The sequence below is a fragment of the Meriones unguiculatus genome, chromosome 20 (genome assembly GCF_030254825.1).
Source record: "Meriones unguiculatus strain TT.TT164.6M chromosome 20, Bangor_MerUng_6.1, whole genome shotgun sequence".
Lineage (NCBI taxonomy): Eukaryota > Metazoa > Chordata > Mammalia > Rodentia > Muridae > Meriones > Meriones unguiculatus.
In genome coordinates, this window is record NC_083367.1 from 69,149,931 (window position 1) to 69,172,723 (window position 22,793).

The 22,793-nt window shown below is 48.5% G+C and overlaps 1 protein-coding gene across 1 annotated transcript in view; it reads right to left on the minus strand.

Moving 5' to 3' along the window:
* Positions 1-22,793, minus strand: part of Akap12 (A-kinase anchoring protein 12) — a 75,396-nt gene that overhangs the window by 21,692 nt on the left and 30,911 nt on the right. The window contains exon 2 of the mRNA XM_021644467.2: positions 14,866-14,980. Coding sequence (XP_021500142.1) covers positions 14,866-14,980 — 115 coding nt within the window. The remainder of the gene's footprint in view (positions 1-14,865; positions 14,981-22,793) is intronic.

A 22,793-nucleotide genomic window follows, 5' to 3' on the forward strand; every position in this document is an offset into this window, starting at 1 on the left:
ATTAGACCGTGTCTCAAACAAGCAAAGAAAGAAGGAAAGAAGAGATACAAATACGGGGCTAGAGAGATGACGGCTGAGCCATTAGAAGAGTGTTCCGCTCTTGCGGGATTTGAATTTCCAGTGCCCATCTCGGATGGCTTACAACCACTGTAACTCCAGCTCCAGGGGACCTGATGTCCTCTTCTGGACTCAGAGAATGCCTGCACACACATATATACATAATTTGAAAAAGAGGGGGTTGTTGAAGTGGTTAAGTGCCTTTTCTTTGAGAGGACCAGGGTTCAATTCCAGAAGCTAGATGGTAGCTCCTGACCATCCGTATCTCTAGACTCAGGGGATTAGATGCCATCTTCTAGGCCCCTCCTACACCCTCAGACAGAAAGTAAAGAAAACCTCAAAAGAAAAGGTTTTTGTTTGATTGTTTTGTTTTGTTTGAGATTCTGCCTACCCAGTGCTGGAAAAATTAAAAAAGATCTTTGAGAGAAAGATTAATAGACCCATGAAAAGATACTCAACATCATGATCCATTATACCATTATAAATATTCAAATTAAAGCCACTTCACAATCACCAGGATGCTAATAACCAAATGACAATAATAACAGGGAATCAAAAGGCTGCAGCTAGCAGCAAGCACAGGAGAGCTGCCTGGGACCTCCCAAAGCGGAACACCATTGCCGTATGACCCAGCAACCAAGGAGAAACAGAACGCACGCCCACGGGAACCCGGACCTGACCATCCTTCACAGTGACATCGGGTACAAAGTGACGGCAACTCTAGTGTCCATCAGCTGACACGGGGTAAAAGAAGCTTGGTACGTCTGCATAAGGAAACAGCAGTGATGAAGACGAGTGAAGCTTGTGAGGGCTAGAGGGGTGGCTCAGAGCTTAAGAGCACTGGCTGCTCCTGCAGAGGACCCAGGTTCAGTTCTCAGACCCCATGAGGCAGCTCACAACTGTCTTTAACTCCAGTTCCAGAAGACCTGATCCCCTCTCCTGGCCTCTGAAAACAGACACACAGGCACACCTGCACGCACACAGTTCACAGATATATATGAAGTCAAACAACCATACACATATAACATAAAAATTACAAGGTGGTTATGGTAGTCAGAACTGGTGGCTTACACCTGTAGTCCCAGGATCCAGAAGGCTGAGGCAGGAGGATTGCCACCTTAGGCCAGCCTAGACTACATTATCAAATACTAGCCTAACCAGGACTACCTGGCGAGACTGTATTTGGACACACACACACATACCGTCACTCACACAAGCTAAGATAGTAAAGCTTACGTATATTTTGTCACTGTGGGGAAAAATGACACACGGATGTACACAGGTAAAGAAAGCCACAGTGAGGGGGTAAAAATCTCAGATGGAAAAGGAAAATGCTTCCCATAAGCCAGTGACTGGCTGAGAACGCTTATTCTGGAAGCAGCTGGTCCCTGCGGGTATCAGCAGTGGACTGTGGTCCAGGACACAACACAGCCTTCCTTAGGCTGCTGCTCAGGAGCAGAGATAGGCTCCCAAAATGCTTTGAGGCACAGGGACATTGTCTGGCGCAGCACGGTCTTGGGGATCACACGGGACAATGCACACCACCCACTCGCAACTGCACAATAAATGCGCGATGACCTGTCCACTTTTGCTTTTTTTGTTGTTTTCTTGTTTGTCTGTTCCGAGATAGGGTCTGATGGAACCCAGGCTGGCCTTTAATTTCTTTTTTTTTAATCTTCCCTTCTCTACCTCCCAAGTGCTGGAACAGCAAGCATGCTCTGCTACACCTGGCTCTTCGTATGTTTTTTGTTTTTGTGTGTGTGGAAGCAGGGTCTTACTATGTATATGTAGCCCAGGGTAACCCAGGTCAGCCTCAAGTCTCAAACTTCCTGTCTTGGCTTAGATGTTCGTCCCATGCCTGGATCTCAATAGAGAACTTTAAGCCACTTCTAGATTACTCATCAAACCCGAGAGAATGCAGATGAATCCTGGGGAACAGTGGTCATGCTGCAGGGCTTGCAGTAACGGCCGGGGAAAACGCCTTCGAGGTTCAGAGAGCGCACTGGCGTGAGGACACCTTCGCACCAGCAAGCACTCGGATTGTTTGCTCTGAGGCTAGCTGATACGACGGTTGGCTGGTTAGTCGTGAAATCTGCGGACCCAGAGGATTCACTGTGTATACTGAATATTAGACAGGGTTTCTCTGTGTAGCGCTGGCTGTCCTGGAACTCCCTCGGGAGACCCGGCTGGCCTTGAACTCAGGAACCTGTCTCTGCCTCCCAGGTGCAGAGATTAAAGACTACGCTGAATGTTTGTAAGGACACTGACAAGTCAGCCACAGGATATCGGGTTCCACTGGGTCCTGTGTATTCCGGTCTCTACCCTATGCAGCAATAGCACTAGCTAATTGAATTTTATGGTCCAGATGCATTGGACGTGATAACATAGATATGGTAATTTAAGTTTTAAAAATCCAAATAAGTAATCTGGAGAGCATAAAAATTTAAAACACTTAAAAATCATGGAGGAAAATGAGCATTAAAAACTCAATTTGAGCTAGGCGCAGTGGCGCAGACCTTTAATCCCAGTACTCCGGAGGGCAGAGGCAGGCGGATTCCTGTGAGCTGGAGGCCAGCCTGGTCTACAAAGCGAGTCCAAAACAAAACCCCCCTCAATTTGGAGGAGGGCTGGAGAAAGAAGCCAGAGCTGATCCGCACACTGCTCCCACAGAAGGCGGAGTCTGGCACCAGCTCCCCATCAGGCAGCTAACAGACACCTGTGACCGCAGAGATCCACTAGTCACCCCGTTCTGGATGCTGGGATTAGAAGTGTGAAGCAAACCTGGCCTGTTTATTCAGAGTAAAGCTGAGGAATAAAATGGTGTTTGCAGTCATCCCAAATGCTGTGTGTGGCACGTGTGTCTCTAGAAATGATTTGTTCGATGTGACTGTGTGTGTTGTGTGTGTGTGCACCTACTGTGTGTCAGCACACCTGAGTGTGCACGTGGAGGTCAGAGGTCAATGTCCAATGTCTTCCTCCATTATTCTTCACCGTACTTTTGAGACTGGGCCTCTCAGTGATCTTGGAGCCTGTCAATTCAGTTAGACTCTCTGGCTGGCAAGACCCTAGGATCTTTCTGTCGCTACCCTCCCAGTGCTGGGATTACAGACATGAGCCACAGCACCCAGCTTTTATGTAGTTGCTGGGATCCGAACTCTGGTCCTTATGTTTGCATGCAAAGCAAGCACTCACCAGGCCCCTACCCATTTTCCCTAACTCTTTGTCAGAAGGAGTGAGAGGGAGGAACAATCTAGAGCTACAGACTCAGGAGAAATTAGGACAATTACATTCACGACACTCACTGATTCTCCTTTACTGCCGTGTCTATGTCAACAATAATGTGAGCCCCAAACTGCCCACACAGGCAGCCTCAAACCTTCTAGCAGCCACACTGGAAAGTACAAGGGGAAAAGTTGAGGTTAAGTTTTACACACACACTTAGTCATGGGGAGGGGCACTATTTTGGAAGGATTACTAGGTGTGGCCTTATTGGAGTGGGTTTGGCCTTGTTGGCAGAAGTGTGTCAGGCAGAAGTGGCCCAGTCTCTGTTTCTCCGCCTTCAGATCAGGATGGAACTCTAAGCTACAGCTCCAGCGCCATCAGCGCCACCACGCTCTCTCCAAGGCCATGATGATCATGGACTGACCCTCCCACACTGTAGGCAAGCCCCTGTGAAACGCCTTCTTTGTAAGAGTTGCTGTGGTCACGGTGTCTCTTCGCAGCATAGAATGGTAACTAGGAGGAGTGGGAGATGAACTTCCTCCAAGCCAGTCGCCTGATTTCCAGCTGACAACTCAGCACAGGGAACTGGATCAGGGAGGTTCTCTTCTGTGAGCTTCGGGAACACACTGCGTCCGAACACACTGGGCGGAAATTAACGTGGCAGGGGAGACACTTGGAGCCCAGATTTGACAAGCGTGATGAAAAGGATGCACTTCTCTAAAAGTTCATTCGCTGACTACCTTGGTCGGCAAGGTGGCACACGTCGTGATGAGGACCTGCTGAGGGCCCTTGCGGGGCCTGGGCCGTCTTGACTGATGTTCCAGGCCTGCAGTTTGTTTGTGTTTGTACTGGGGATTGCATTTAGGGTCACATGCTCCTAGCCAGGTATTCTTAAAAGTCACTAGGGGTTGGTGAGATGGCTCCGAGGGTAAAGGCACTCACTGCCAGGCTTGAAGACTTGAGTTGGATCCCTGTAGCCCACCTGGTGGAAGGAGAACCAACTGCTACAAGTTGCCTTCCGATCTCCACGTGAACACTGGGCCATGCACAGACACACTTACCAGCAAATGTAACAACAAGAATTTTTTTATTGCCATATTTGGGGCTGGAAAGATGGCTAAGCAGTTAGGAACACTGGCTGCTCCTGCAGAAGACCTGGGTTTGGTTCCTGCACCTACGTGGTATACACACATACAAACACAGAGGCAAAATACCTATATACAATGAAATAATAAAAACAAATTGTTTGTTTGTTTTTTGAAGACAGGGTTTCTCTGTATAGCCTTGGCTGTCCTGAAACTCGCTCTGTAGACCAGGCTAGCCTTGAACTTTTGAAGATCAGCTTGTCTCTGCCTCCCGAGTGCTAGAACTAAAGGTGTATGCCACTACGCCAAACCAAAAAATAATGTTTTAAGAAGTTAAAAAGCCAGGGTCTCTCAGTGGCCTAGACCACACCACGCAGCTGAGACTGGCTGGCGGGCAAGCCCCGGCCACCCTCTGACCTTGCCTCCGAGACTGGCTGGCGGGCCAGCCCTGGCCACCCTCCGACCTTGCCTCCTCAGCACTGGGGCTACCGTCATGCTCCACAGCCCACCTGGCCTTTCAGTGACGGTCCTGAGGGCTGTACCAAAGTCCACAAGCTTGTTTACCAATGGGACTCTCTCTCTCCCGTCCTTGCCATTGTTCGGATCAGGGTCTTGTGCAGCCCAGGCTGGCGGAAGGGGACCTTGAACTGTTGCTCCCCATTTTACTCAGCAAGTGCTGGCACTGCTGGCATGCAGCCCCAGGCCTGGCTTTATTCTTATGTTTTAAAGAGATTGAGAAATAAACCTAAAAACGAGCAATAGTAATAGTGAGATCTAGTTAGTTTTGGCAGGCTTCCACGCAGCACATTCCTGTTGGAAATATACGGTAAGTCCTGGCCTGTTTTGTTTTTTTTTCCTTCCTTTTAATGCGAGGCAGCTTCTTTTCTCTGGAGATATTGGGAAAGATGAAAGGAAGACATGATTGATGTTTGCAAATACTTAGCGGACTGCCTGTGGAAAGGGAGATGAGTTTGCTTCGTAGAGCACAGAAGTCAGCCCTGGGACTGGGAGGGCAGGCAGAGGGAGGCAGCTTTTCAGCCTCCTTTTATGGAAAAAACTCCCCAAATGAGGAAGCTGCAGCGGGCAGGGACCTGGCATACCAGCCTCAGAATTCCCTTCTGCTAAGGTTTGCTGCTCACAGGGGTGGGGTGTCGGGCTAACTGCCCCTCCCACCTCCTGGTACCTCATTTGGACTGAGCTCCCACCTGCCCCCACCCCTACTTATTTTCATTTCTAGAGACAAGGTCTCATGCAGCCTAAATTGGCCTTGACTAGGCTAACATGGCTGAGGATGACCTTGAACTTCTGTCCCTTTTTCAGTATCTCATGAGCACCTTTATATAAACATGTGCCACCACACCCCCAATTTAATGTCATTCTAGAGATGGAAACCAGGGCTTTGTGAGTGCTAGGTAATCACCCCAACTGAGCCACAGCCTCAGTCCTGAAGAGAGAGGGTCTTTAAAAGGCAATTAACAGCGCTTCCTGTGATCCCAGCACTGTGGGAAGCAGAGGCAGGCATGTGAGGTCCAGGACAGCCAAGGCTACACAGAGAAATCTTGTCTCAAAAATAAGGAATTAAACCAAGAACAGTAGCTCTACTTAGAGAGTCCAAGACTAGCCTGGGCTATAGGACCAGTCCAAGACTAGCCTGGGCTATAGGACCAGTCCAAGACTAGCCTGGGCTATGGGACCAGTTCAAGACTAGCCTGGGTTATAGGACCTGTTCAAGACTAGCCTGGGCTATGGGACCAGTTCAAGACTAGCCTGGGTTATAGGACCTGTTCAAGACTAGCCTGGGTTATAGGACCAGTTCAAGGCTAACCTGGGCTCTAGGACAAGTTCAAGACTAGCCTGGTCACCTTAGTGAGAGTCTTTAAAAATTAAATTAAATTAAATCAAAAAGCTAAACAAAGAGTTTAAAAATGAGATCTTTTAGGGTGGGCTCTAACCCAAACCATCTGATGTCCTCATGAGAAGAAATTTGGACACTTAAAGACGTCCAGGAATGTAGAAAGGAAGGACAATATGTGGATCGAAAGAGAGCAGCAGTCTGCAGGCCAAGGAGAGGCCTCGGGAGTCATGGAAACTGCTCAGGCCACAAGAATGATGACTGTTTGTCTCTACGTCATCTGGTCTAGAGGTCTGTCGTGGCAGCCCCAGCAGACTCATACAGTGAGGTAATGGCCACAGGCTTGGCACTTTTCTAAACGTGACACACCTATGTTAAGATACATTAAAGCTGGAAGTCGAGATGGCTCAGCCCCAAAACAACACTTGCTGTCAATCCCGGTGACCTGAGTTTGATCCCTGGGACTCACATGGTGGAGGGAATACCAACTCCAGAGGCCTCTGAATGAGCACACAAGCACGCGCACACGCACACAGATATGTAATTTAAAAAACTAAAGGTACATTAAAGCAGCCATGTATGGTGGTACACATCTTTAATCCAGCACTCGGCTGGCCGAGGGCAGCAGATCTTACATTTCCAGGCCAGGCAGGGACACGGAGCCCCCATCCTAGACATTAACAGCAAGAAGATATACTTACTAGACCAATCAAAATATTAAATTTTCACCTGAATAACTGATGTACTCTATACACACATTTGAGCAACAATAGCAATCTGAAAAACTCAGAAGCACAAATACAAACTAGGGGAAAAATTTTTTTTTCCAGGTTGGCCTGGAAAACTCACTTTGTAGATGATGCTGGCCTCGGGTGAAAAAAAGAAAAAAAAACCCTTTAAGTCGTCATTTGTTGGTTGTGTGTGTCTGCTTTGTGTGTAGGTGTGCCTGCAGAGGACACCCACGTACAATCAGTGCTCTCCAACCTTTAGGTGAGTTCCAAGGACTCAAACTCAGGTTACTCAGGTTTCCTGGCTCATGCTGCAATTGCCTTTAACTGCTGAGCCATGCGGGTGCAGAAGCTGAATTTTAAACCAAGAAAACACATTTTCTTTGCCTAACTGCTATGCCTGGGATCTTGAACAGCCCCCAGGTGCTGTTATCCCGGGTGCCACAGGCCTTTATGTAGGACAGTAGAGGGAGGATCTTAAATTACTGGGGACATACCCATGAAATGGACTAGAGGACAAGCCCCTTCCTGTTCCTTTCACTTCCCAGAATGAGGTGACATCTCATTCCTTACTGTGCTCTGGCCCTGGCTAACAGGCACAGCTACCTACCCCAGACCCAAAGCAGTGATGGCCCAGGCTTGGACTAAGGCCTACGGAGCATTAAGGCAAATTATTGTTTTTCTCTTTATCAGTTAACTTCCCTGGGTTTTAATCCATAGTGACAGAAAGTCACTATCACACTCACTGTCCTCCCCCATCCCCCACAACCCTGACAAAGAACACGGCTCTAAACAGAGCATTGGGCAGAAGTGCAAAGACTCTAACAATCTACAGGTAACAATTCTAAGATGCTCCGAGAAGCAGCTTCTTTCGGCATCCTTTCCACCCACTCTTCTTTCCCTCTCTCACCTTCCAGGAGCCCTGCAGAGCAGATGCTAGAGGTCATGTGACACCATGTGACTACACTCATTTATACAGCCACTAACCTTGTTCTTCCTACCTGTATACTCGGAAGCAGGATATTATTGAATAAGATGTCCCCTCACAAACCTGGCATCCAATTAAAGTTAAAACTTTAAATCCAGAAGACGACCTTTAGTATCAGATTAAGAAAAACCAGAGAAATAATTTTATAAATAGGCATAACAGCATTTTAAGCAGCGGTCCAAGGATGCTCAGGTGTCGGCACTAGCTAATCCTCTGCAGTGCTGAGGCCCAAAGGAAACACTGATGAGTCAGGCCTCAGAGGGCGCTCATGTTACAGATGGAAGGGGATGCATTCTAAAGAAGGTCACGACTGCCTGTGTGTGTGTGTGTGTGTGTGTGTGTGTGTGTGCGGGAACAGGCCTACAGGGAGGACGATAATTATTCAGTGATCGCCTTTGGTCTTTCTATATCCTAAAGTTATTGAGCACCAGGAATTTGGGAAAGTACATAAAGTCAATAAAACAAGGGACAATATAAACACCGTTAGAAAAATGTCTTCTCCACAAGGTAGTGAATTCAGCCATTAGGTAACTGAGTCATGAGTCCTCCGCTTATGCCTACACCTGCAGGATACCGCTGAGATGCAGAAAAGTGGGTTACAGTGAAACGAGGGCTAGACTCTCCAGAGACCTCAGCTTTAGCCAGTGCCCTCGGGGGTGGAGGGCGGGGGGCGGGGGGAACACTGTGCTCAGCAAGGGGATCATGGGAACCCACAAGCAGCCTCTTACCACCCTCTGATGAGCACGCCATGCCCACCTAGTTCAGAGGTGTGAGCCCCAAAGTGAGGAATGCCAGCAGCAAAGCCGTGAAGACAAAGGCCGCTGCTGCTGCTGCTGCTGCTGCTGCTGCTGCTGCTGCTGCTGCTGCTGCGAATTCCCTCAGCTCTGGGCGTGCAAAGGGTGTGACACCTTTGGAGGGCGGAGCACCACCTTCTTCTACTCACACAAAGGTGAGGAGGGAGAAGGGCGTTTTGCTACATACACGATGCAAAAAGGCAAACCCCAGAGAGGAAATAGAGGCAGCTCAGAGTGTAACCGGAGGTATGGCCCCAGCCTAGCAGGAATCCAGAAATTCCTGCCTGGTGAAGGATGCATCCAAAGATATTCAGACCTGAGGCCCGGCTGGATTACTTGCTGATGTGTGGGGTTCTTCAGACTTTTGTTTTCTGTTTGTTTGTTTGTTGTTTGTTTTTTGAGACAGGGTTTCCTCTGTGTAGCCCTGGCTGACCTGGAACTCACTCCGTAGAGCAGGCTGGCCTTGAACTTATTATGGAGATCCTCCTGCCTCCAAGCGCTGGGATCAAAGGTGTGCGCCACCAATGTCTGGCTCTCTTTAGACTCTTTATTTAGCAACTAGTTATAGTAGCAACAATAGAAATAGGATGTTAAAATTTCCTATCTGTTTGGGGAAAAGTAGTAAAAGACACTTTTAGGGAAATCTAAGAAATCTAAGCAGTTTTAATAAAAAATATAAACCGACGAGTTACCCGAAGAGAACGAAAGTGAAGAGAGTAACTGTGGAAGGTATAGGAAATTGCTATGACCTTTTTTTCACTGTAAATAAATGTTTGTATTTACCCTGAATACGTGTGGCTTAAAGTTGCCCCTGGGGCTGGCAATGTGTCTGTGGATAAAAGTCTGAGGCCCTAGGTTCCAGCTCCGGAAGCCGTGAGAAAGAAAGGTAGGAATGGTGGTACAATCCCAGCACTCCTGCAGGTGCCGGAGAGGCAGGGACAGGAGAAGTGCCCAGAAGGCTGGGGATCAGGTAGCTTGGAGGATGCAGTCAGCATCAACAAGAGACTCTGCCTCAAAAAAAGGGAGAAGGCAAGGACTGACTCAAAAAATGGTTTTCTGATCTCTAAGAATGTGCCCTAAACTCAGTCAGTTACTCACTCACATGCACACAATAATAAATAAATAAGTAAATATTTTTTTGTTGTTGTTGTTCTGTTTTGTTTTGCTTTTTTGAGACAGGGATTTTTTTTTTTTCTGTGTAGCCCTGTCTATCCTGGACTCACTTTGTAGACCAGGCTGGCCTCGAACTCACAGAGATTTGCCTGCCTCTGCCTCCCCCCCCCAGTGCCAGGATGACAGGAGTGCACCACCATGCTCTGCATTAGTAAATATTTTACAGCACTGCTCTGAAGTTACACAGCCCTCTGTTTCCCCATCTATATACCCTACTTTTCAGTTTAGATATACTTAGTAAACAGATCTGTCACTTAAAGAAAGATTCTAAGGTGGGGGTGGGGAGGGAAGAAGGGTAGAAAGCTTACAAGCAAAACAATATTCTAATATTCTTGAATTATCGGTATTCTTTAATTTCAGAAAAGCAAGCAAGTCATAATGGGAAAGTTTTGACTCTGTCTGAAAATGTTTTCAGCCACTTGAGCTGTGGTGGTTAACATTAACGGTCAAGTCGACAGGATCTGGGGTCTCCTGGGAGACAAGCTTCCAGGAACATCTGTGAGAGATGTGGTTTTCTAGCGTAGGTTAGCCTCCGTCCTGGCCTGCGAAGGATTATCTTCATCAGGCTAAGTGAGATGCAGGAGTCACCCTAAAAGTGGGTACCATCCCCTGGGTTTAGATCCTGGGCTGCACAAAAGAGGGAAGCCATCTGAACACAGCATCCATGGCTTTCTGTTTCTTGGCCGCAGACGTAATGCGAGCAGCTGCCTCAAGCTCCTGTTGACACAACCTGGCTGCCATGGGGGACTGACCATACTTTGAACTGTGAGCCAGAATAAACCCAGTCTTAACCTGCTTTTGTTAGTGTATCTATCGCAGCAGTGAGACAAAACACAGAACACTGGTATCAGAAGTGCCCTGGGACTCAGTGTAGCCCAGGCTGGCCTTGGACTTGGGAGCAGCTCTTCCACCTCAGCCTCCCAAATTCTGGGATTATAGGCAGGAATAAATTACCATACTCAGATGACGTTTCTCTCTTTTCTGGTATTTTCTTCTCTGGACCCAGAGCCCCAAGCGTGCTAGACAAGTGCTCTAACGCTGAGCTACTCCCAGGGCCTCATAAAGATTACAGTAGCCCTTGAGCGGGAATGCTCCTTGAGGTGATTTACTCATCACTGTAGCCAACCAATGAGTTCCATCAAAGGCCAATAAACACTACTGTTGGCCAATCCTCCCAAGGCTCAACATGGTTCCAAACCTGTTCTTATCATTGAGTGGAGCAGGCTAAGAAAGCCGGATCCTCCGGATCCTCCAATTAAGCGCTTACACTCTCAAACCGCCTTGCAGGTCCAGGTCTGATTTCCGGAAATAACCCCCAAAACGGGAGTCTGCAAGGATGGGGGGGGTTGTCTAAGGAAGAACCCCTGCTGTGCAAGCAAGAGGTTTTGAGTTCGAATGCCCAGGACCCACTGGGAGGTGCCTGGGTGGGGGTGGGGTGGAGGGGAGGTGGAGATTGGCAGATCCAGGAAGCTGGCTGTGCAAACCAGGAGCTTCTGCGGTTGTGAGGGATCCGATCTAAGAACAGGGAGGGGCGGTGGTGGAGAGACCCTTCTCTGGCCTCCACGTGGACGTATGCACGCATGCGCAAGACCACGAACCCCTGACAGGCCAGTGAGAGGGTTCAGGGGCGAAGGCCCTGCTGTGAACCTGATGACCCATGTTTCATCCTAGAACTCCTAAGGTAGAACCGACTCCCACAAGCTGTCCTCTGACTTTTACACACACACAGAGTAAATAAATAAACATACAAAAAAATTAAGCATCCAACCCCAGGCTTTCAATTCAAGCCCGGGCTTAACACTTATATTAAAAGAAAAGCATGGGGAAAAAATGCTGTTGAGGAATTTAATGTGAAGATTCCATCTGCGTGAACACTGCCAAGCTGTGAATTATGATGGTGAGGCAGATAAGATAAAGATAAAGCAAGGGAACAGCACTTCCACCTCTGGACAGGCCTCTCTCTGGGAGGAACTCTCATGTGGCCTCCATGGCCCTCTCAGGAGACTGCTAGCCTTTCCCAGAAGTTGGCTTTTCTCAGGGTCTTCTGAAAAACAGAGTCTGTTTCTTTCCATTCTCCCAGAACTACGGCATTTCGCATGCCCAGACTTCCCGGGTCAGCCATGGTCCGCAGTCTGGGTCTGCCCAGGGAAGCCATGGAACAGGTGGGGACAGAATGGCTTTTTATAAAAGTGGGGGTTTAGCCGTGTGCTGGAATGTCTGAGAAGCCACATCTGGGGGAAAGGAAGTCGGCAACAGTAAGCCTCCAGGAAACACGTCATAGACTGCCCTGCCCTCCAGGATCTCCCGGGGCGTGTGCCTGCCCCCACCCACAGACCTAGCCTACACATCAGCCCGGCCACAGAGGAAGGCCACTCATGGACTTGTAATTCTGCACAGCGGGGAAAGGTGCCTGGCAGCTTGGTGCAATCACCAGATTTCATACAATAGAAGAGGTTGAGAATGACTTGTGTGGGCACTCACACACACACAAATAAAAAGAAGAGGCTTCGTGGATGGAAAGATGGCGCAGTCCTGGGACCTGTTACCAAGCCTGATAACTTGGGTTCAATCCCCTAGACCAACACCAACTCTTGCAAGATGCCCTCTGACTTCCACAAGCTCACTCAAGCCTCTGCACACTCAGTGAAGAGGCACCCACACACCCACAGTATATAATAGATTTGTTTTCAAAAAGGAAAAAAAGAAACTCACTCAGACTACCCTTTCCTTTCATATTTCAGAGATCTCAAATTGTCCACCACAAAATTCCCCAAACCGCAATGATTTTGGCTCCCTCTTATCTAGTGCCAGTTTTTCTGCATGGCCTTTCCATTCAGGCCTGTCCACAGTTTTGACTCTGGAACACAATGTTGTCATCTCCAGAGTTCACAGTTTGCAATCAAGTTGCTAAAAAAAAAAAAAAAAAAAAAAAAAATAGAAAAAAAATCTCATGATATTTTAGGTAAGCTTGTGATCATCCTGGGACACACGCAGCCAGGGGCGGCACCTCAGGCTCACAGGAGACTTCTGGAACCACACTTGTCTCGCGTGCAGGGTCCGGAGTCCCAGGTAACGGCTAACAGTGATGAGGCAGCCAGGGAGGCAGACGGTGGCGCTTGCCCAGGATGCAAAGGGCCCTCACCTCTGACCCCCTCCCCACAGGGAGGCACATCAAGTGCTGGCTCCGGCTGTTCTGTCCTGCTAACCAACACCTCGCTTCTCACTGGGCCCTAAACAATACCACTAGTGCTCTGAGCACCCTGAACACAGTCAGACCGCAGCCCTGATGACGTAGCTCTCAACCTGTCTTCTATCCCCAGGTGGTAATGTCACGCTTGACCTCGGGTAGGCGCTCCACCTGAACGCTGAGCAGCTCCCGGCTCCTGTAAAATTCATTAGATAATTGCCAAGCAGCCCTGTCTTGGCCTTATGTTTTATCGTGTTTAATCTTCCACTGTCTGCCTTCCTGGGTCCCCTGCTGGGAAGAAGCAGAAGTAGAACCCCAGATAAAGGGTCCCTGAAGTACCTGAACCACACCAACTTCAACGAAGGGAAAAAAATCACTGCGGAACTGGAGACGGCTCAGGCAGTGTGTAAGTTCCCGAGTTTGATCCCCAGAACCCACTGCGACAGCCAGACCACCGCGGTGTGAGCACACGCTCTCAGGCCTGGGGAGGGACCCTGCGATCGCTGCTCAACCAGCCACACCCATGTGCAAAGCTCCGGGCCGCTGAGACCCTGTCTCGAGAAACAAAGCGGGTGGCTTGAGAGTAACGGCCCCGGGCTTGTGCTCTCGCCTCCACACACACATACACCTATGCACACAGAAACACACACACACACACACACCTGTGCACACATATACACACATACACACACACACACCTGTGCACACATATACACACATACACACACACACCAGCCACTGTTTGGTTTAATTCAAAACGAATGTGGAGAGGACAAAGGATTGGCCTGGGAATTTGATTTGGGACCGCTCCAGCTGTCTGGTGGGGATCATTTGAAAGCCTCACACTAGGTCAGGGAAATATCCGCCTGGGAGACGATGTGTGCATTTCTAACTTTACGTGGTGCCTGTGGTGCTATAGAAAGATCAGTCCTTCCCACCAACTTCAAAGCAGCTCCCGGCTTGACGCAGCGCCGTGGGGCACAGGAGAGAAACAGGTTCCATGTGTCCCAGGGACCTTATCTGACAAGATGATGCCGAGCCCTTTCATCTGCCTCTCATTTACGCTGAGGAGCCGAGTTACTGTGCTCAGTATACCTTTTTAAAAATACATGTATGTACGTGTGTGTGTGTGTGTGTGTGTGTGTGTGTGTAGGTCAGAGGACCATTTTCAGGAGTCACTTGTCTCCTATAATGTGGGTCCTGGGGCTTGAACTCAGATTGGCAGGCTTGGTGACAATCACCTTTACCCCATGGGTACCTCAATGACTCCACGATCTCCTGAATTGAAAGGAACATGGCCCCAGTGCTCCTGCCCCACAAACTAACACTTTGGCTAACGGCGCACCAGCCTGTTGGCCCCTCTCCCCCACCATACTCAAGAGCCAGAAGCCACGAAACCACATCACAGTCCAGTTGGAGATGCATGTACACGCCAGGAAATCTGTGCACGTGACAAGAGCTAATGAGGACAGATGCCGAGCTGTCGCTTTAGTTTTCAGTTTGGACAGGTGTTGGGCCCTCCGTCTTTGAAAGCAAGCATGCTTAGTATTTCCAATGTGACATCACAGGAGAACAAGGGGAAGAATGCCAAAGAAAGAGTGTGTGATGCCGACCCCAAGACAGGGGCTACTGAAAGTGTATGCAGAATATTTATAGTAATATTTATAGTAAGGCAGTGTTTTCTGACAGTATATGACAACCCCATTCACGGTTTGCTGTGAGGGCAGTCTGCCCTTCCAGCACCTGCCAGAGCCAGCCTGGCCTGCAAGAACAGCTTACCATCTTCAACAGTGACTTCTTCCTCCTGCCCATCCTGGGTTCCCTCTTGGACCTGAACATCTCCTTGCTCAGCCACGCCATTGACAGTGGACAGCTGACCGTTCTTCTGTGGGAGCTGTGGGGAAGGAAGACAAAGCCATGTCAGCGTGAGCTCAGTCCCATCCACTCCCTACCAAGTTAAAAGCAATGCTTCGATCCAGAGTACAAACTCTGATGTGGGGGAGAAACACAGAAAAATGGATGAGGAAGAGGTAAGTTCTACAATCATCTGAAAGATTCGGTGACCGTACAGAATACGTGATGTTCTGTCACCAAAAGGTTGACCCCTGTAGGTGAAGCGTGTGTACAAGTCCATTCATCCATTCTGTTCACTCGCCATTCAAGACCCTGCTTCAGAAACCAAGATGAAGAACCTGGGTGCGGCTCAGCACTGAGCTTACAGCCTAGCTTGGAAGCCGGGCTTCCTAAGTTCCTCGTTCCTTTCTTCTTCCTCTTCTTTGTAGTGGCGGGGATCCGGAGCATTGATATGCTGGCGAAGAAATCTATCGTCTCTGGTCCTAGAAATATTCTTTCACTATAAAGTACAGGTTCAGTGACTGCAGTTTTAGAGGCCCACACCACACTCTTAGATGTGGTCCCTTCTTCCCCTGAGCATCTCTCTCCACTAACGTCTGTTCCTAAGTCTGTTAAAGAATGCCTTCTAGTAACGCCCAGCTAGCTGTCGGGCTGGAAAGACGGCTGTGGGATGCAGCACTTGCTGCCAAGTCGGGGGACCCGAGTGTGATCTCTGGTAGGACAATCGACCCCCACAAACTGTCCTTTGACCCCCACATGTGCGCCACAGCACTTACCCACACGGATGTGCGTGCAGCAGCACACACAAGGATTAAAATTTAAAAGAAGGAGGGGCAGTGCTGGAGAGACGGCTGCTCTCACAGAGGACCCAGGCTTGCTTCCCAGCACCCATCCAGAAGTCCACTCCCAGGAGAAATGATGGCCTCTTCTGGCTTCGGATGGTACGAGGCACACACATGGTGCACACATATAGTACATACAGGCAAACACTCACACACACAAAATAAGTCAGTCTTTGTTTGTTTGTTTGTTTTTGTTTTTGTTTTTTCGAGACAGGGTTTTTCTGTGTAGCCCTGGCTGTCCTGGATGCCCTATGAGAACCAGGCTGCCCTCAAACTTAGAGATCTGCCTGCCTCTGCCTCCCTGAGTGCTGGGATTACAGGCGTGTGCTGCTGCACCCAGCAAGTAAATCTGTTTTTACAACTCTAAGATAAAACTTCTAAACTAGCCCAGGTAAGGTGGCGCACACCTTTGATCCTAGCACTCGGGAGGCAGAGGCAGGCAGATCTCAGTGAGTTTGAGGGCAGCCTAGTCTATCTACAAAGAGAGTCCAGACAACCAGGGCTCAGCTACACAGAGAAACCCTGTCTCAAAAACCAACCAACCAACCAACCAAATAAATAGTAAAATAAAAATAAAAATAAACAGGGGGCTGGAGAGATGGCTAAGAGGTTAAGAACTCTGTCTGCTCTTCCAGAGGTCCTGAGTTCAATTCCCAGCACCCACATGGTGGCTCACAGCCATACATAATGAGATCTGGTGCCCTCTTCTGATATGAAGGCATACATGCAGGTATTGTTCACATAATAAATAAAAAAAAAATAAAAATAAACAAATAAAACCATACTTCTTTGTGACTAGATACAAGTTAAGAAAAATAACTGAGCTTCATAACTAGTAATGTGTCCTCAAGTCAGAACTGAAGTTTAAACTTTAACTAGCTATTTGTGTGTGTATGGGTGTTCTGCCCACCCATGTACATGCAGGGCCCAAAATGGGCGAAGAGGACAGCAGATCCCCTGGAACTGGGGTACAGATGGTTGTGAGCCACCATGTGGATGCTGGGAATCAAACCTGGGTCCTCAAGAACAGCGCATGCTCTTAACATGTCCGCCTCCTTCCAAAGAGATGATTAAACCCATAATCGCTGAGTGGCAACAATGAAAGTGCAGATGACAGAGGAGGGTCCTAGGCCACGCTGGCGGTGTCCAGGGTTCTAGTGAGGAAGTGACGGTAAATCTGAGGACTAGGTTCTCCTGGAAAGGGCTGTGTGAGAACAGAGGACACAGACTGTGTGAGAACGGGGGCAGGGTGGTGGCTGAGCTCCTCACCATCAACTGTGGAGGTGGTTCAGTCGGGAGAGCTTGCCTTCCAATGGAAGACCCAGACCCTACGAGAAGAGCCAGGTGTGGTGACAAGGGTCTGGAATCCTAGAGGTGACAAGATGGAGACACTCGGGGCTCATGAGAGGGCTAACCTAGACTGCCTGGTGACACCCCAGGACAGTCAGAGACCCTGTCTCGGGCAAAAGGTGAAAGGTGACTTAGGACTGGAACAGGGGGCTGGCCCCTGGCCTCCACATCTGTGCTGTGGACAAGCACACACACTAAAAAGAAAAGAGGAAAGGGCAAACCTCAGAACTCAGCTCTCCTCTTGCTGTCACTGCTCACCGGTCAATGGACAGCTCTGGACAAACAGGAACTGATCATTCTTGGAGCATGTGTGGCTCTAGATCCAGAGGCCTTGAGCTGTGCTGAACTAATTTCGCCGTGTTCTCCGCTCCCAGCAAAGCCTGCTTGCACTTCCCCTGAAGTAATCCCCACACTGCACTGCAGTTGGCTTGCAAATGCCCATGCTGGGTCTGTCATTAGACTCGACCCTCAGATGCAGCTAGCCAGGTGGCTCAGGAGGGCATCACCTATATCTGCCTTCCACAAGTGCCTAATCAACCCCCTTTAAAGCAGTAAACAGCAGGTTAACTGTGAACTGTAAACAAAGGTTAATTGTTCTCTTCTACCTCCTCCTCTTTTAATTGGTTGGTTTGTTTTTGAAAGAGGGTCTCACTCTGTAGACCTGGCTGGCCTGGAACTCTCTTTTGTAGGCTGGCCACAAACTCGAGAGATCCATCCGCCTCTGCCTCCCAAGGAGAGCACCAGAATTAAAGGCAGAGACCATAGTGCCCAGCTCGCCACATTTATTTATTTGCAGGTGCCCCAGCCATTTTCAGAACCATGGGCATGTATGCATGTCGTGTGTATATGAGTGGGTACCATCAGGTCCCCGAGGCTTTGGAACTCCTGAGGCTGGAGTGACAGGTGGTTGTCAGCGGACCCTTCATGATTGCTGGGAGCCAAACTCGGGTCTTTTATAAGGCAGTACATTCAGTAACCACTGGGCCACCTCTCCAAACCCAGCATTGCCAAACAAGTGTACATACTGGGTTCACACACTGGAGAAGTGTTTCTCCACTCCAACTTTCTGTCAATCACCTTACTTGGAATCTCCTTATCCTGTGACTCTCTGGGCCAAAGGAGAGGAGATTTACACTCGGCTGAAGGCAGGATGGGGAGGGGTGGACGGGCCCAGATGAGGCTGTGGTGTCCAGTACAAGGAGAATGGCAATTCTGTAACTCAAGGTCTGCAGTGAGGAAGAAGGCCATCTGTAGCCTGCTTTTCTCTCAGGAGCTTCCTCCCTCCGCTTTCCCCACCCATCTTGGACTTAGCATTCGGGGATACATTTATTTCTTTTGAGACAGAAATTGGAATAGAAAGACACAGCCCTCACCCCATACGCACAGTGAGTGCCAGAAAACCAATCTTCCCACTGGGTTTGTGCTTCAAAAAGCGAAGACGCCTCCTCCGACCAAATCAAAACCCTAAGTGTTTTCAAGCTCATATCCTCCGGGCGGGTCAGCCAGAGTTTATCCCAGTAAAGTGTTACCAGATTACAGTGGAGCAACACCAAAGAATCGAAACTCTCAAGTGTCTCCGGCAACCGCCTCGCTCCTCCAGGAACATCCGAGAATACTCACGACGGTTTGGAAGCTGTCTGCGAGTAACTACCAGGCTCCTCTCCCTCCTTCCTTTACCACACAGCTGTTAGAGCTGCCCTGAGTTCTCTGTGAGGAGTACCAAGCGCCTTAATGAATTTCTTAAACAATGAACAAAATCCATGAGGTCCTGCCAGAGTTCAGCGTGCTGAGGGCAAGGGGAGGCTGCCGACAGAGTGGCCTCCACTACAGGAGCCATCTTCCTAGCTTACATTCTCCCTGCATGGCCTGGCCTCTGTCACATGTAGAGAAGGCAGCTCCAACTCCTGTAACTCACCCCACTTACATGACAGGAGAATCGTGTGTATAAACGATCAGAATTTAAAAACAAAAAACAAAAAGATCAGCAGGGCTTGGGGGCACATGCCAGCACCCAGAAGGGAGAGATAGGCAGATCTCTGAGTTGGAAGTCAGACTGGTCTACAGAGAGTGAGCTCCAGGGCAGCCAGGGCTACCCAGAGAAACTTGCCTCAAAGGAAAAGATTCTCTAAACCATTACGGTTGTGACTGAAGCTCCTCTAACCTTACCATCTGCTGGCACCATCAGCATTTTAACGCCCTCACTCAAGCCACCATCAAAATGCTGATCAAGGCTGGAATATAGCTCCCTGTGACAGAACACTTGCCTAGCAAAGCAGGACAGCCCTGTGTTGGATCACCAACAACACCCACCCCTCCCAGAATATCACAAATTAAGATCAGAATAAGTCAACTGTAAAATCGTTGTTGTGCTATTTGTGCTCAACAACTGGGATCTAGTGACAATTTCTTGTCAAGGCCACATTCTGTGAAATGAGAACTCCAGAAACTCTTGCCTGTGCTGTTCATGCTCTGAACTCGACCAGGCGTCTGGCACATGGGAGGAGCCACAGTCTCTATGCTTCTGCTGGTCTGGGTAAGAAGGAAGGAGGAGGACAGCCTGAGGTGTTGTTTCTGTTGTGTGGGGAGAGGGACATCGACTTTTCTGTTGCTCTGATAAAAGATCATGACTGAAAACAACATGAGGGAGAGAGAGTTTATTTTGCCACGTGGTTCCAGAAGGCTAGCAGTCGGCCACAGTATCGAGCGCAAGCACGGAGGCTGAAGAGGAAGCTAGGGGATCCCATCTTCTACCTCAAGCATTGAACTTGGTCAGAAGGCCAGTACTCACTGGAGGCAGGGGGAGGCTGTCTGCTCTCAGGTTCCCTCCTACTGTGGCACTTCTTACTTCGTCCAACAAGGACACATCTCCTAGACCTACCCAAACAGAGCTGACAACCGTGGACCAAGTCTTCAGATGCCTGAGCCTGTGGGGGACAGTTCTGTTTCAAACCACCACAGGGGGTTTTCAATCAGACACTATGGGGCAGAGCAGCTGTGAGTTCTGAGGTCAAGTTCACATTCCCCCCAGGCCCTGAAACCTCACCTCCGCTCATTCTCCCAATTATAAATCAAAACCTAATACAGTTTTCTGTTTTTAGACTGTCTGGGATTCAAACAAATAGTATCTGGGACATTCTTTAAATCATAAAAGTGCACTTGGAGGCCCTTTATGAGTCCTGGTCCATTTGCTCAAATGAAGATTTATGCTCTAGTCCAGTCTTTTCCGGCTCTTCTATCACACTGAGGTCAATCTTTTTAAACTGATTGTATTAGCAAGACCAAGTCTGTGATTCTTAAGATGCTTGTCAAATATTCCGCCAAAACAATGAGAAAACCAGTACTCTTCAGATTTTCCAGAATTGGAAGAAAGGTTTTCCTCAATGAAGCTTGCCCCAACATTTGGTTACAGACAATGAAATCCACACAACCAGCTGGCTGTGGCAGCACAGGCCTATAACCCTAGCATTTGGGAAGACAGAGGCAGGAGGATTAGTTTGAGACCAATCTGGGCTATTATGGCAAGAATCTCTTTTAAAAATAATAATAACTTGGGGCTAAAAAGATAGCTCAGTGGTTAAGCTGCTCCTGCGGAGGCCAGGGTTCTATTCCCAGCATGCACCTGGTAGCAACTATCCATAACTCTGGTTCCGGGGATTCGGCCTCCCCTCATCTCCACAGGCACCAGTTGTGCACATGACTTACATACATACATACATACATACAAAACAGTCGTACAACTAAAATAACTATTTAAAACTTTACAGCTAAGAAAACTTCAATACAGAGAGAGCTGTGAAAACAGCTCAGGTAGAACTCTTCCAGGACGCGTTTAGTTCCCAGCGCCCACATCATGTACCTCCTATGAAACTCCAGCTCTAGACCTGAGTCTAGTCTCCACAGGCCCTGAACACATGAGGCGCACACACACAGTGAAAGAGAGGCAGTGATGTGGCTCAGCGAGCAATGCCACTTGACACTAAGCAAGTGAAAAGTAAAATTTTAAACGTAGTGAAATGGTTGAGCCCTTGGTTATGATACAATCCCTAAAATAAGGAGTTCCCATTTCTCTTCCATGAATTTAAAGAAAATAACCTTCAAGGCATGGTGAGCAGTCTTAACTAAGAGACCTTTCAGAGACAATAAACGGACTGCTATTAGGTTTCAGGGGGATTATGGGGCTGCAGAGCCAAAAGCTCTCTCCAACCACAGGAAACCGAGAAGAATCCAGCAGGCGATGCTGGTGACCTCTAGAGAGATCTGGGAAGGCCTTATCTCTGGCAGCTGAGTTAAACAGACTCTCCTGAGGATGGCAATGCCCCGCCCCCACACCCACTGATGAGACTACAAATGCTTCCAAATTCTGAGCTTTCTACATCATCAGGTTGTTTTCTTCCACTCACAGACAGTGGACGAAACCAGAAATAACAACTGAAGCCCTCCTTACTGATTGGCTTTAATTTGAAGAATTCAGAAGACGAGATACAACCCCATCATCCCATGCAAACCTCCTGGACCCATGGTCTGAACCCCGGACATCTCATTTCAGAGTTTCCACTTAATAGGCTCCCACTTAGAACCAGGGGTGTGGTCCATCATCACCCAAATGACCATCAGAATGTAAATCACCACTTAGCCATTTAAAGACTTGACTGGCAAAGGAAAAACACGCGATCTTAGTATGACGATTCCGAATTTCCTGCAGCTGCAGAGACAGCTCAGCAGTGAAGCCTGCATGGCTCTTTCAGAGGATCTGTCCCAGTCCCAGGCCCTAGAACTCCAGCCCCAGGGCATCTGCTACCCTCTGGCACCCACACACGTGTACACATATGTACACACTTAAAAATAAATCTATTTTTAAAAGTAAAAATTTTGAGCTGGGCTTAGAGCTAGGAGGCAGGGGCAGGCGGACCACTGTGAGTTCTAAACCAGCCTGGTCTACAACAGCCCAGGCTACACGGCGAAACCCTGTCTCAAAAAGTAAAAATTCTGATTTCCGTAGCAGAGAGGTCACTGCTCTGTTGCTTTTGACAGTGTCATATTTATTCTCTGAGGAAGGATCTGGGCTCCCATCTGCCCAGAGCACAGTCAGGGCCGCTTGACGCCTCTGGCAACTGTGAATGGAGCCTGAGTCTTCTTTTTCTTATAGTTTTCAGTAAGGTTTATGAACATTTCTTAACATAATTTCAGAACTGCTACAAGATAACCACTGAAATGGTCAGTTTGCTCTTAGCATGAACAATTCGCTTTCTAATCAAACAAAATATTTCAAACATTTAACTGTTGAATGTGCTAGAAAGTAATTAACATAATATTGCTTATGCAAACAACCCCCATGGTGAACTCATTTAATTAGGAGCACTGTCTACAAATTAGACCTCTTAAAAAAAACACGGCCCTTTTCCAAACTGGGACCCAAAAACATCAGCACAGCGGGGGCAAGGGCCCGCCAGAAAGGTTCTGTGCTACACGCAGCTTGAGAGCTGAGTTTCACAGAACTGGACTTGTTTACTTAAATTTAAAAGGGCCCTTAATGTGCATTAGGAGCCTCTATGGAGAAGAAGCTCTGCCGCAATCTTCTAAAATGGTTTACCCGAAGAACCCCCCGTGAGTCGCAGCTGGTAACTGAGAATCCACACACGTGCAAGTATGTGTTAGCACACG